Below are 14355 nucleotides of genomic sequence, written 5' to 3'. Positions count from 1 at the left end.
GGCCCCTAACTGCTCCCCTGCCTGCCTGATCACCCCTAACCGCCTCTGCCTGCCTGTCTGATAGCCCCTAACCGCCTCTGCCTGCCTGCCTGATAGCCCCTAACCGCCTCTGCCTGCCTGCCTGATAGCCCCTAACCGCCTCTGCCTGCCTGCCTGATAGCCCCTAACCGCCTCTGCCTGCCTGCGTGATAGCCCCTAACCACTTCTGCCTGCCAGCCTGATCACCCTAACTGCCCTCCCCTGCCGGCCTGGTTGCCCCTAACCGCCTCTGCCGTGGCCCCTACCACCGTGGCTTTGTCCGGAAGGACGTCCAGATGGATGTCTGGAAGATGTCCGTTCTAATTAGCATACTACCCTTTTATTAGTATAGATCAGGGGTCCTCAAACTTTTTAAACAGGGGGCCAGTTCACTGTCTCTGAGACCGTTGGAGGGCCGGACTATACTTTAAAAAAAAACTATGAACAAATTCCTATGCACACTGCACATATCTTATTTTGAAGTAAAAAAACAAAACGGGAACAAATACAATATTTGTATTTGCATGTGGCCCGCGGGCCGCAGTTTGAGGACCCCTGGTAGAGATGGAGTACTGTGTGCTGTGGGGGACTTAGTGACATCCTGGACCTCTGGTGAGTCAGGCAGGTCCAGTGGATTCTGTGCTCGACCAGTGCATGGCTGTGACCTTGCTCTGAGCTTGTGTGTCCTCAGAGGACAGAGGAGGTGCAAAGCTGAGAAAGAAGCAGAGAGTTCGGGAGGGGTCATGGAGTGGACAGGGTCACCTGCAGACATGCACAGTTTGAATGCATTTTCACTGAGGTGTGCACTTGCTGAGGACAGAGGCTTAGAAGCAGAGGCTCACAGGCCCACAGACATGGGTCAGTGCACACACACAGGTGGACACACATGGGCATGATTCAGAAAGAGAAACAGGAGTAGGAAAGAAAAAGAACCCTGAGGAGGTGAAGAAAGAGAATTCTGGGAAAGGGGAGCAAGAGCATGGTGGAGAGAAAGAAAACGGGGGAGTCCAAAATCCCACTCTAGTACGCTGGAGCCCCCATTCCCCGTCGTTATTGAGGGAGCGAGGCACGTGGGGCAGCCAGGGCTGGTGGAGGACGCGTGCTGACCGGATTGCTCTCCTTCCTAGTATTCAAGAAATGCTGACAGGCCAGAGGCTCTGTCACTCGGAATCTCACAATGACAGTGTCCTGGCAGCACTGAATCAGCAGAGGAGCGACGGGATGCTCTGCGACGTCACCCTGATTGCGGAGGAACAGAAATTCCATGCTCACAAGGCCGTCCTGGCGGCCTGCAGCGACTACTTTCGGGTAAGTCCAGGTTGTTTGTTTCTCTTCAGATGTCAGTTAAACAGGATGATAAAATTTCCTGAAGTGTCACACAACCAGCAGCCAATTAGATGGTAGTTCTCAGAGTTGTAAGTATTGGGGTGGGGGCCTCTCCTGGGCAGAATGAGATGGGGCCCTATTGGGATCCTTCCTCGGCTGCATATCTGGATGTCCCTCCTTTGTGTCTGAGTTGAGGGGCATTTAACATTTGATCACCCTAAGAAAGGGTGGCATTGTAGTGCTTCATCATAGGGGGTGTGAGCTGGGGTTAGGATGTTTCTAGATTCAGGATCAGAAGGGGAATCTGAAAATAATCAATACTAATAAAAGAGAAAAATGGTAATTGGCGTACGAGCTACCCTTTTCATTGGCTAATCAGGGCTATATGCAAATTAACTGCCAACTAAGATTGGCAGTTAACTGCCAACAAGATGGCGGTTAATTTGCATATGTAGGCACAACGCAGGGAGACGAAAGGGAAAGCAGGAAGAAGCCCCCTGCCACTGACAGTGATCAGAAACCCAGCGGAGCTAAGAGCTGGGGGGCAGGGCAAAGGCGGCCCTGGAGCCGCCTTTGCCCTGCCCCCCAGCCATGATCAGAGAATCAGGTGCCTTTGCCTCCCTGGCCAGTGATAGCAGGAAGTAGGGGTGGAGCCAGCGATGGGAGCTGGACACGATCGAAGCTGGCAGTCCCGGGAGCTAGGGGTCCCTTGCCTGGGCCTAAAGCGAAGCCCATCATCGCGGGGCCGCTGCAGCTGCAGGTCCCCGCTGCCCGGGCCGGACGCCTCAGCCAGAGGCGTCAGGCCTGGGCAAGGGGCCGATCCTGTGATTGGAGGGTGATGGGGGTCAACACCTGAGGGCTCCCAGTATGTGAGAGGGGGCAGGCTGGGCTGAGGGACACTCCCCCCGACACACACCCAGTGCACGAATTTCGTGCACCGGGCCCCTAGTTTGATAAAATAAAGTCCCTAAAGATATATAATGCTTCTGATTTTGTTTTTATGTATGTTCTAGTCTTACTGCTTTCCAATATTTGCTCCAGGAACAGAAATGCAATTGGCCTCATGGACCTTTCTGGTTGACATGTGTGTCCATAATGGCTGAAGAAGACATGTTGTCTTGTTCAGCAGGACTCTGGAGTTTGAGTTCTAGTAGCGAATGAGATGTGGTGACATGCTTGTTGTTTTGAAGATGAATGTGCACAGTATGGTTATAGCTAGCTGAATGCCATCTATTTAGTACTTCAGGTGATTCAGGCACTCCTGTGATTCAGGTGGTGGAAAAAAGATTTTATATGCATATCTCATTTAATCCTCCTAACAACCCATTTTACAAACACATACAAGTGCTATAAAAATCAACATTTTTCATATGGAAACTGAATCTTAGAAGTTAAGTAATCCTATATAATGAAAGGCTAATATGCAAATTGTCCCTTTGACTAGGAGTTTGACAGGGAGTTTGACCAGGGGGCAGGGATGGCCTGCCAATCGCCCATGGCCCCTCCCCCAGCCAACCCCACCCCCAATCAGCTCCTCCCCTGGCCCACCAACTGCCCGCAGCCCCTCCCCCCAGCTGGCCCCACCCCCGATCACCCCTCCCACCCCAATCAGGGGCAGCTGTCCAACTGCCTGCGGCCCCTCCCCCTGGCCAGCCCCACCCCTGATTGGCCTCCCCACCCAATCGGGGGCGGGGCTGGCCAGCCCCCACACATGCATGAATTCGTGTACCAGGCCTCTAGTTTTAGATAACTCAGAGGTTAAGTAATAAGTCTCATAGTTTCTAAGTGAAATTAAAATATGGATGTAAGAAAAAAATCTTGATAATCATTAACCAGAATATTTTTAAATATTAATTTCTGAATATACATTATTTAATTCTGATTTAATTTTCTTTTTAATGCTATTTTGGTTGATAATTTCAAAACATTACAGTGTACAATCTATATAAATGAGTATATATATATATATATATATATATATATATATGCGTGAATTTTTAAAATTTTCCTTATGAAAGTCTCAAAAATGATATAGAAACCAACTTAGGCCCTTGGGCAATTTGTTGGCTTGATTTGTATATTTCCAATAATCTTGTTTTTTATGATTAAGAGACATTATTAACTGCACTCAATTGTGAACCAGCAGTTAAAGAGAATTTTCAAAGATGCCAAATCATAAAAGAAAGACTTTTAGAAAAAGTGTTTTAAGTGTGGTAAAACCGAGTAATGTAGAGGATAAATAAATAATTACTTAAAATGTCTATCTAAAATAAAAAGTGGGGATTTAATTATAGACTGCAGCAATGAAGCAGAATATCTGAAAAGTGACCTTTAGTTGCATTCGTATAATGATATATTTTATACACTCTCAAATTGTTGGGCAATAATCTTCCAGAAAGTTTACATTAATCAGAGGATGTTTCAAACAACATATTTTGAATTATAATATATAGCATGTGCACATTATATAATAGGAGTCCTGTCTTCCTGGGTACCATAATATAACTGTCTTGGTGCTTAGCTGCTCTCCTCTGAAGTCTCTCCTGATTGGGTTTTTAATTTAATTTTGGGAAATGGTTTGATTTGTGCATGTGTGTATGTGAGCCAGTGCATGCATGTGAGTGCAAGAGAGCGTTTTCCTTGTTGGCATTTAATAGTGTTTGTTGCTACTCCCAGTTCTTCATCTCTTCCACCACAATGCCCCTGATACTCTGGTAGGTTAGACACAGAGGACCTCTTTTATAATACCTGTGTGATAATGCCTATGGAGAAAGCTTTATTGTTCCCATTCTGCAGATAAGGAAGCTAAAGTGCAATATGCGTAAATATCCTGCCCAAGGACTGCCAGACATTAAGGAGCAGAGCTGATTTTCACACCCCAGAGCATCTGTCTCCTTGAGTACCAAGTGTGCTTTCTCCACTTAACCACATGGCCTGCTGGGTTCATACACAGTTCCTTCAATGTCATCACCTGTTTGTGAGATGAAAATTAAGTGACTTGTGTATTGATTGTTCTGATCGATAAATTGAGACAAAGTTGGAACAATTGTCACAGTCTGAATAGTACAGTCCATAAAAAATTAAATTTTTTAAGTAATGGGTAGTAAGTATGACTGTCCTTTACTCTGGAGAGAGACATTATTATACTGGCCAGGAAGCATGCCTACCCTTTGCTCTGCAAAGAGAATGGTATCTTCCAGGATTGTAAGCAAGACTGCCTTTTGCTCCAAAGGGAAAACCACTCTGTCATTCAAACCTCTTTGCTATAGAAACATCTTTGAAAAGAGAGTTCAGAACAAAGGACAGTCAGTGCCTCGCTCTCAATACGTGCATAAATGCAAGAGACCCGTGGAGGACCGTCTCCCAACAACCACATGCCCTAACTAACATGATGTTTGTCTTTCTTGTGTCTTATGCACTGCCACACTGAGATATCTGGAAGCGGTATCCTGTTTTAGGATTTTCTGTATATTTCACAAGCCTTATAATGTTGCTTCAGGCTTAGTAACTGCTCAATATTTATTAAGTGAGTGATGTTTTCTAATTGTCATAGAATTTATGTATATTTCAGTTCTTAATATCCTGCATATGAAATATGAAAATTATTCATGGATGGTTTTTTCTATGTGATCTGTTCAGATTAATTAAGTACTTCGATGTAAATAGATTTTTGTACTCTGTATTCTGATATCTGGCAGATTATTTTGAAACTGAAGTAATGGTTCTGATTCAGGAGAGGTGGGGCTTGCAAAAGTGAGGAGAAGGCCCCAGTTTTTACATAAACAGTTTCTGTACATTGATCTGAGAGTTGGCATCAGCTTTTCTTGATTAAAATATGAATAATGAGTAGTTGAGCATAAAATACTGTGACTTCTTGTGATCATCAACATTTTAAAAGGAAGGGTGAAAACAAAGTCTTTGGCCAAGTAATAATGATTTTTAAAATAAGGTTTATTATTAGTAGTGTGGGCTGAACATGGCATTTGCCAAATGCTATAACTGAGTCAGACCAGGGACTTTTTAAATAAGAATGTAAAGCAGTGGTGGAAGGAAGGAAGGGAAGAGCTTATGAATCAGGTCTGATTTTGAATGCAGCGGCAGGGACTGTGTTCACCACAGTTTTTCCCAATTCCTGACAAATAGTAGGTGCTATTCTAATTAATATTGGGTTATTCACTCTTTACTATCTATTCTTTGATCATAGACATGTCATCTTACTTCTGTGAACCTACGTTTTTTCATTTGTGAATAGATGATCACAAAACACAGCTCTCAGAATGGCTTGATACAGAGATTTAAATGATATATTGTAATGCACTAAGCGCTGTATCTGACACAAAGAAGACCTTCAGTGAACACTAGCTGTTTCACTCCTTGCACTAACTTGCAATTTCTAGTCATGCTCTGCCTATTTGTAGGAAAAGAAAAGAGTTCATACTTAGGCTCACCTAATTACAGACTCATTTACCTTTTGATGGTTGAGAATAACTTTTTGGTTGCATCCTTTATCATCTTTTCATTTTCTGAATCTGACACTTCCTTCCTTCTTCTGTAGAACATTCTAGTAGCTATCTGACATTTCTCCTCCTTTGGTTGCCCCTTTGCTAACCATTGTGCAGGCGACTGTGTGATTACTTTCGCTGCCCTGCTCAGGTCTTCCAAAGCTCCTCATTCCCAGTCTGCCAGGCTCCTGGAGCGAGCCTTCATGCTGTGCCACCATCATTATCCTCATCTTTGTTCTCCCACCTGTTCATTTGATGTTGTAGCCAGACTGTTCTCTAAACACACTGTTTTCCACCTGAGGGCCTTTGCCCTTCTGGGCCTTGCTAGTAACTATTTCTTCCATCTGGAACTCCTATTCCTTTCTTAGTCCCTGGGCATCTACCAAGGTATACCACAGCCAACAGCAGGTGTGAAGTCCTTCACAAAGGCTTTAGCCTCTGCCATCTCCCTAAATTCATATGCAAGTCCCCCCTCCTCTGAAACCTTAAAACTAGCTTGTCTCTCTCAAGGAATTAAAATGCAACCTATGGAATGGGAGAAAATATTAGCAAAAGAATCCAATTAAAAAATGAGCAGAGGAACAGAATAGACATTTTCCAAAGAAGACATACAGATGGCCAATGGGTACATGAAAAGGTTCTCAATGTCACTAATCATCAGGAAAATGCAAATCAAAAATCACATCACATGTATTAGAATGACTATTATAAAAAATGTAGGTGATAACAAATGTTGACAAGGATGCAGAGAAAAGAGAACCCTTTTATTTGTTGGTGGGAATGTAACTTCATGCAGCCACTATGGAAATGAAAGAATATGAAGGTTTCTCAAAAATTAAAAGTAGAACTACCATATAAGATCCAGCAATTCTACTTCTGAATATGCATCCAAAAGAAATAAAATCAGAAACTCAAAGAGATATTTGCACACCCATGTTCATTGCAGTGTTATTCATGATAGCCACCGCATGGAACAACCTAAGTGTCCATCCATGGATGAATGGATAAAGAATATGTGGTTGTGTGTGTGCATGTGCTTTTATATATAACTAGGGGCCCGGTGCACGAAATTCGTGCACTGGGTGTGTGTGGGGAGGGGAGTGTCCCTCAGCCCAGCCTGCCCCCTCTCACATACTGGGAGCCCTCAGGCGTTGACCCCCATAACCCTCCAATCGCCTGATCGGCCCCTTGCCCAGGCCTGACGCCTCCGCCAGAGGCATAGACCCCCATCACCCTCTGATCGCCTGATCGGCCCCTTGCCCAGGCCTGACGCCTCCGCCAGAGGTGTCAGGCTTGGACAGGGGACCCCCATCTCCCCCTGATCACTGGCTCTGGCCCCCGCCCAGGCCTGAGGCCTCTGGCCCAGGAATCATGCCTGGGCAGGGGACCTCCATCTCCCTCTGATCGCTTGCTCCACCCCCCGCCCAAGCCTGACGCCTCTGACCCAGGCTTCAGGCCTGGGCAAGGGGACCATCATATCCCCCCAATCCCCGGCTCCGCCCCCCGCCCAGGCCTGATGCCTCGGCCAGAGGAGTTGACCCTCATCACCCTCCGATCACCAGTCACCGGATCGGCCCCTTGACCAGGCCTGAGGCCTCCGGCAGAGGTGTCAGGCCTGGGCAGGGGACCCCCAGCTCCCCGCGGTTGCAGGCTCCGCCCCTGCCCAGGCCTAACGCCTCTGGCCTAGGTGTCCGGCACGGGCAGCGGGGACCCACAGCTGCAGCGGCCCCGCGATCGTGGGCTTCGCTTTAGGCCCAGGCAAGGGACCCCTAGCTCCCGGGACTGCCAGCTTCGACCGTGCCCAGCTCCCATCGCTGGCTCCACCCCTACTTCCTGCTATCACTGGCCAGGGCGGAAAAGGCGCCTGATTCTCCGATCATGGCTGGGGGGCAGGGCAAAGGTGGCCCCAGGGCCGCCTTTGCCCTGCCCCCCAGCTCTTAGCTCCCCCCTGGGTTTCCGATCACTGTCAGTGGCAGGGGGCTTCTTCCTGCTTTCCCTTTCGTCTCCCTGCATTGTGCCTACATATGCAAATTAACTGCCATCTTGTTGGCAGTTAACTGCCAATCTTAGTTGGCAGTTAACTGCCAATCATAGTTGGCAGTTAACTGCCAATCATAGTTGGCAGTTAATTTGCATATAGCCCTGATTAGCCAATGAAAAGGGTATCGTCATACGCCAATTACCATTTTTCTCTTTTATTAGATAGGATGGAATATTATTTACCCATACGAAAGCAGGAAATCCTGTTATTTGCAGCAACATGGGTGAAAGATGAGAGCATTATGCTAAATGAAGTAAGCCAGACAGAGAAAGACGAATATTGCATGACCTCATTTAGTGTAGAATGGTAATTGCCAGGAGCTGGGAGTGGGTGAAATGGAAAGATGTTGACAAAGGGTACAAACTTCCAGTTATAAAATGAGTAAGTCTTGCAGAGCTAATCTATAGCAGGGTGACTATAGTTAACAAAACTGTACTATAGGCTTGAAAGTTGCTAAAAGAGTAGATCTTATAAGTTCTTACCCCACACGTGAGCGTGCGTGTAGACGCGCGCGCGCACGGCCGCTCCACCCCCCCCCGCCCCGCCCATACACATACATACACACACAAAAGGTGAGTGATGTGTTAACTAATCTTATTGTGGCAATCATTTTGCAACATATACGTGTATCAAATCATCATATTGTACACTTTAAACTTACACAATGGTATATGTTAATTACATCTCAATAAAACTAGGAAAAAACTTTAAAAAGAAATAATTTATGTCATAGCTCTTTTCACCAGTAACCTCTCTGAAAGGGACTGTGACTAACTGAGGACTGTTGATAAACATTGAATGAGGACATATTGAACCAGAGGTAGCAGGAGAAATTAGGGGCCTTATGATCTAAAACAGTGGTTCTCAACCTTCCTAATGCCGCGACCCTTTAATACAGTTCCTCATGTGGTGCTCCCCAATTTCATTGTCACAAATTGAACATAATTAAAGCATAGTGATTAATCACAAAAACAATATGTAATTATATATGTGTTTTCCAATGGTCTTAGGCGACCCCTGTGAAAGGGTCGTTCGACCCCCAAAGGGGTCGCGACCCACAGGTTGAGAACCACTGATCTAAAAGAATGTGTGTGTGAGAGGTGGGGGCTAGTCACCCTCTCACCCTCCTCCCTATGGCAGCCCCTCTGCCTGTGTGGACACAAAAGTTGCAGGTCCCCCACGTGGGCAGCTCTGGGCTGCAGGCCGCCTGGAAACTGTTGTTCAACATTTGCTATCTCCATCTTAAACCTCCACCAGCGCCTACACTTTCTGGCCAAGGAAGCAGATGTCTTCACTGTCTAACATAGCTTCGCATATGTGATGGTAAAGTGATTCAAATATGACATTTTGGAAAGTTAAATATTTTAGCATCATTTTCCATTAGAGCCTCAGTGTGCTCTGCCTATATAATTTTTAGTTTTGAGAGAAGATAGTAAAGCCCACAATAAAAAATATTTTTATAATCATACTCTTTAGTCACTATTTGATCAAAATTGATTAAAAAGCTATTAAATGAGTATATAATATATAATTAGAAGTGAATTTTTAAAAAATTCAATAAGCATTTGTTACATACCTACTATTTGCTAGACACAGAATGAATTCATTGTCTGGTAGGAGATACAGACAAGTGAACAAATACCTACAGAATAGTCTTATGGGTAATTGGCGCTTGGGGTTGTGTTTGGGGGCTTGAACCTTGTTTTTATCCTCTTCCTCTCTCTGGCATTCTCGACCAATAATAACAACAGTAATAACTTCGATTAAGTGGGTAGTTACTGTGCTATAGGCACTTACTCTGGTGCTTTATGTATATCAACTCATTTTGTCCTCTAAAGACACCTATAAGGTAGGTATTATTATTATCATCATCATTATTATTATATCCATTTTTAAAGTAAAGAAAAAGAGGCGCACAGGTAAATAGTTCACACTAGGAGCATGTAAAGCAGTTAAGTGAGAGCTGATGAAGGCCTGACCTAAGCCAGAAGCAGGTGGCTGGAGAGAAGAGGAAGTGTGTGAGGTCTGGTTTGGGGCGGAGAATGGGTGGGACACAGTCCCGAGCATCCACAGGACCTTGTGACGATGACAAGGGAGAGGAAAGGCTTAGGAATGAGTGGGTCTCCTGGCTTTGGGATCGGGAAACAGGGGAGCAGGGGGTGCTCACACTCACTATAGACCTGAAGTCTGGAGGCTGCTGGGAAAAGAGCAACTGTGAGGCATTTTGAAGACAGTTGTGCTGTGGCTGGAGCAAGCAGGGGAGGCTTGAGGACTTCAAGTTCTCCTTGAGTGGTGCAGCCAATACCTTTTGTCTTTTCTCATCATTGCATCTCTAGCACCCCTACAGTGCCTGGCCTCACCAACACCCTCCTCAGAATTTCCCCCCTAAGAACACCCATTATATGTACTGGCTGTTTAACAATTAGCTTGTCTCATTTCCTGAGGAAGTTTCCTGTAAAGACTCGAAGGTGATAGCACTGCTGTCAATAAAACATAAGTGAGATCATTGCTAGGTTTCTGCTGTCTCCTATTTAGTGGTTTTGTAGCTTCTTCATTAACATTTCCGATTCTCTGAAATCATATACGTATAAGACATACTGTGTTTATCACATGAAGGATAAATAGCAACATAACATTGACAGTTATTTTGCTTCTAGCCGCCAAGCCTGCAGCCTCCTGCCTTTCTTCTGGCCTGCTGCTCCGCCTCCATCAATTCTGTGAGCCCCCAATATGCTCCCACTAAAGATGAAAAACTAAAATTAAGAATGAAAATAAATGTCTTTCAAAACCGTCAAATGCTATCTGAATTTGAAAGGATTTTCCATAGTTTTTGTCTCAGCTTTCCTTGTCACAGCTTTCTCCTGGCACATTCAAGCACTCACGGGCTTAGTGCTGCAATTAGGATTCGCTCATTTGATCTCTGGGAATATTGTCACAGTCTGAATAGTACAGCCCACAAAAAAATTAAATTTTAGCTGGGAGCAACTTACAACTAACCTCCTTTTCTGAAAAAAAATGTGAATAAAAGTAATAGCAAAATCACCCCCAAGTTCTTAATACATATTTTTAAAGTAAAGAAAAGGAGGCGCACAGGTAAATAGTTCACACTAGGAGCATGTAAAGCAGTTAAGTGAGAGCTGATGAAGGCCTGACCTAAGCCAGAAGCAGGTGGCTGGAGAGAAGAGGAAGTGTGTGAGGTCCGGTTTGGGGCGGGAGAATGGGTGGGACACAGTCCGTAGCATCCACATTATTTTTGGTTTATCTTTTGGGTGCTATTGTAAGGATATAACTATCTACCACTGTCCTACATAGCAAAGCATTTTTCTGCAGTTGTTGATGCGTGAATATCACTAAAATTAAGTCCTGGGGTGTTCGATATTTTTCATAGTGGATCTTACACTGGCCTGTCCTGTGATTAATTATTTGCTCGAGGCCAAGCAAACACTACTGAGTTCTGTGTTTATGCTGAAACAGCAGCATTGCTAATTCTTGCCTATTTGCACACTGCTGTGTCCTTTCCTTTCCCTAACATCTGTAACTCATGCGTCAATCATGGGGTATCACAGTATCATTCTGATATTACATTTGAGTTATACGTTATATGGTAAATTGATTGTTTTCCATCAAATGAATACTTGTTTTAACATTCAATATAATAAAATCTGTTTATAGAAATAATTAAAAAGTAGAGCAATGTCTGTAGGAATTAAAGAGTATGTCTAGAGAATGCGCCTTTATCAGCTTTAAGGGTGTGGTGAAGACCCCAAGGGGAGGGAGAGCAAGAAAAGCTTAAGGAAGTTTAAGAAGACTAATGGGCAGATTAAGAAGAAAACTAGAAAGTGATTCAGATGTATGATGCTTTTGAAATATGTGTTCCCTTTTTCGTTTGAATTTTGGTAGCAAAGTCATCAAGAAAATAATTGATTTGCTGGTTCTACTTATATATTTTTATTTACATATATTACATTTTGAAACAAAGAACTTATGACAATTGAAGTTAAAAATCTTTTTTTTTTTTTTTTTTTTTAAATATATTTTATTGATTCTTTACAGAGAGGAAGGGAGAGAGATAGAGAGTTAGAAACATCGATGAGAGAGAAACATCGATCAGCTGCCTCCTGCACATCTCCCACTGGGGATATGCCCGCAACCCAGGTACATGCCCTTGACCGGAATCGAACCTGGGACCTTTCAGTCCGCAGGCCGACGCTCTATCCACTGAGCCAAACCGGTTTCGGCGAAGTTAAAAATCTTAAAACAATTTTATCCCTGCTATATTATTTTTCTGATGATAAATTATTTTACTCTATGCAAATATAAAATAACTTACATCTAATATTTTTTATTTTAAACATGTTTAAACACTTTCATTTTTATTTTCTTAATATTTAATTTTATTTACTATTTTCAATACAGTAGCTATTGCTACTTCACAAATCAGTGTGCTTCTTTAGTACTTCTTAATGCAGTAAGAACAAATTAATTCCATGGCTGGTAATAGTGCCAAATGGTGTACATAGTTCACTACTTTCTCAATCCTATAGACATTTACTGAGCATCTACTATGTGCAAAAAAGTTTGTGCTGGATGTTGCAAAAGGGTACAAAAAACATCACCCGGGCCACTTGTGCACTAGAGGTGAAGGTTGAAACCTTGGGCATATACAAGATTGCACATCAGGAGGGGAAAGTGAGAGAAGGAAACAATTTCTGTGATAAGAACCTAAAGGATGCCTTTATTCAGGTGACAGAAAGGGAATGATAAGATGGCCAAGGTGACAAAAAAAAAGGGAGAGTCAAAGATATATAAAGATAACCAGCATGTACATTTTTAAAAAATATTTTTTATTGATTTCAGAGAGAGGAGGGGAGAGGGAGAGAGATAGAAACATCAATGTTGGGAGAAAATCATTGAGTGGCTGCCTCCTGCATGCCCCCTACTGGGGATCGAGCCTGAAATCCAGGCATGTGCCCTGACCGGTAATTAAACTGTGAACTCCTGGTGCATGGGCCGATGCCCAACTACTGAGCCACACCAGCATGCGCATTTGAATCAAAGCCAGAAAAGAAAAGGGTTTCAAGAGGTTGACATATTCTGTAGAAGATCAGGGAGGGTGCAACAGAATTCACTGTTCTTTAGGAATTTGGTTTCAGTGGAAAGTGGGAAAGAAAGCCCAAATCTAAGGGATGGTATGTAAAGACATTCATCAGTGCTACATATATCCTGTGGACCAGTGCCAGTCTGCGAAATGCTTGTTAACTGTCCACACAGATGAACTACTGAATGCAAGTCAGACATATCATGAAACGTTGTTAGTTCAACTGGCTTTTTTTTTTTTTCACAAGAAGCCTCTCTCGGGGAAGCAGGTAGTGAGTCCATTTGTGTTCTGGCAGGGATTCCATACCTTGTCTCCGATGGATAAGAGTGTGAAGACAGCCTGCTTCGAGGAGCACTGATACAGATAATAACAGTGTAGATATTTCCACCTTCATTTTTATCCTGCTTTTTAGAGATATAATTGTCATATAACATTGATGTGGAAAATAAATGAGATAAATGTCAGGTGTAAAACAAGATTCTGGAACATACTAAATGCTAAATAGAAGGCCTATAATCCTGGCGGTGATTTTTATTTTTCAAGGAAAGGAGAGGAGAGTTTTGTTTTTTAAAACTAAAATTCTGTCAGGAAGCACCATTGTTTTAGGCAGCTCAGCAAGGATAGCTTTTGCCAATTTTGTCTGTATTCTAGATTTCAGTGTTGATTTTATTTTGAAATTAATTTTTCCTATGGTTGTACTTTAGAGATGTAAATTTTAATCGTTTAACATGCTACAAGCTCTCCAGACACCCCACATTGTCTTTACTGTTACGTTTTTAGGATTTCCTGGCCACGCCATTGCTTCCCCTATCATTTACAATCCAGGATTATTGTAAAGGTAACAACAGGCTTGACTCCCAGGAAGAGCCAGTATTTCAGTTTGTGTCTCAGGTAGGAAAAAGCCAGTTTGAACACAGAGACTCTCTTATTCAGCCTTTTGTTCTAGTCAGTCCTTCAACTGATCATATGAGGCCCACCCGCATTAGGGAGGTGCAATCTCCTTTATTCAGTCTGTTGATGCAGATGTTAATCTCATACAGAAACCCCTTCAACGGATACACACAGAATAGTGTTTGATGAAATATCTGGGCACCCCGGGCCCAGTTCAGTTGTCAAATGAAATGAATCATCACAGATAACTTCTAAATTTATACCTTCAGGCTGCACTATCCCCTAACATCCCGAATTTGTGTATCCAAATAGCTGCTTATTATCTCTACTTGGATGTTTAAGAGGCACCACGAATGTAATATATCCAAATGAAACTCCCAATTCCCTCCCATAAACCTGCTTGTTGCACAGTAGTCTCCATTTTAGTTAACACAGCTCTAATTAATGGAGGCCCCCATACTGCTGAGTAATTTTTGACA

The 14355-nt window shown here is 43.5% G+C and overlaps 1 protein-coding gene across 1 annotated transcript in view; it reads left to right on the top strand.

The window, feature by feature from the left end:
• The window catches only part of KLHL32 (kelch like family member 32), a 189831-nt gene that overhangs the window by 53131 nt on the left and 122345 nt on the right, over positions 1-14355 (top strand). The window contains exon 3 of the mRNA XM_059700895.1: positions 1146-1326. Within this exon, the coding sequence (XP_059556878.1) occupies positions 1146-1326 (181 nt within the window). The remainder of the gene's footprint in view (positions 1-1145; positions 1327-14355) is intronic.

Source organism: Myotis daubentonii, chromosome 6, assembly GCF_963259705.1.
Source record: "Myotis daubentonii chromosome 6, mMyoDau2.1, whole genome shotgun sequence".
In the NCBI taxonomy this organism is placed as follows: Eukaryota; Metazoa; Chordata; class Mammalia; order Chiroptera; family Vespertilionidae; genus Myotis; species Myotis daubentonii.
The sequence above is the reverse complement of the archived record's forward strand: the minus strand, read 5'-3'. Positions and strand labels throughout refer to the sequence as shown.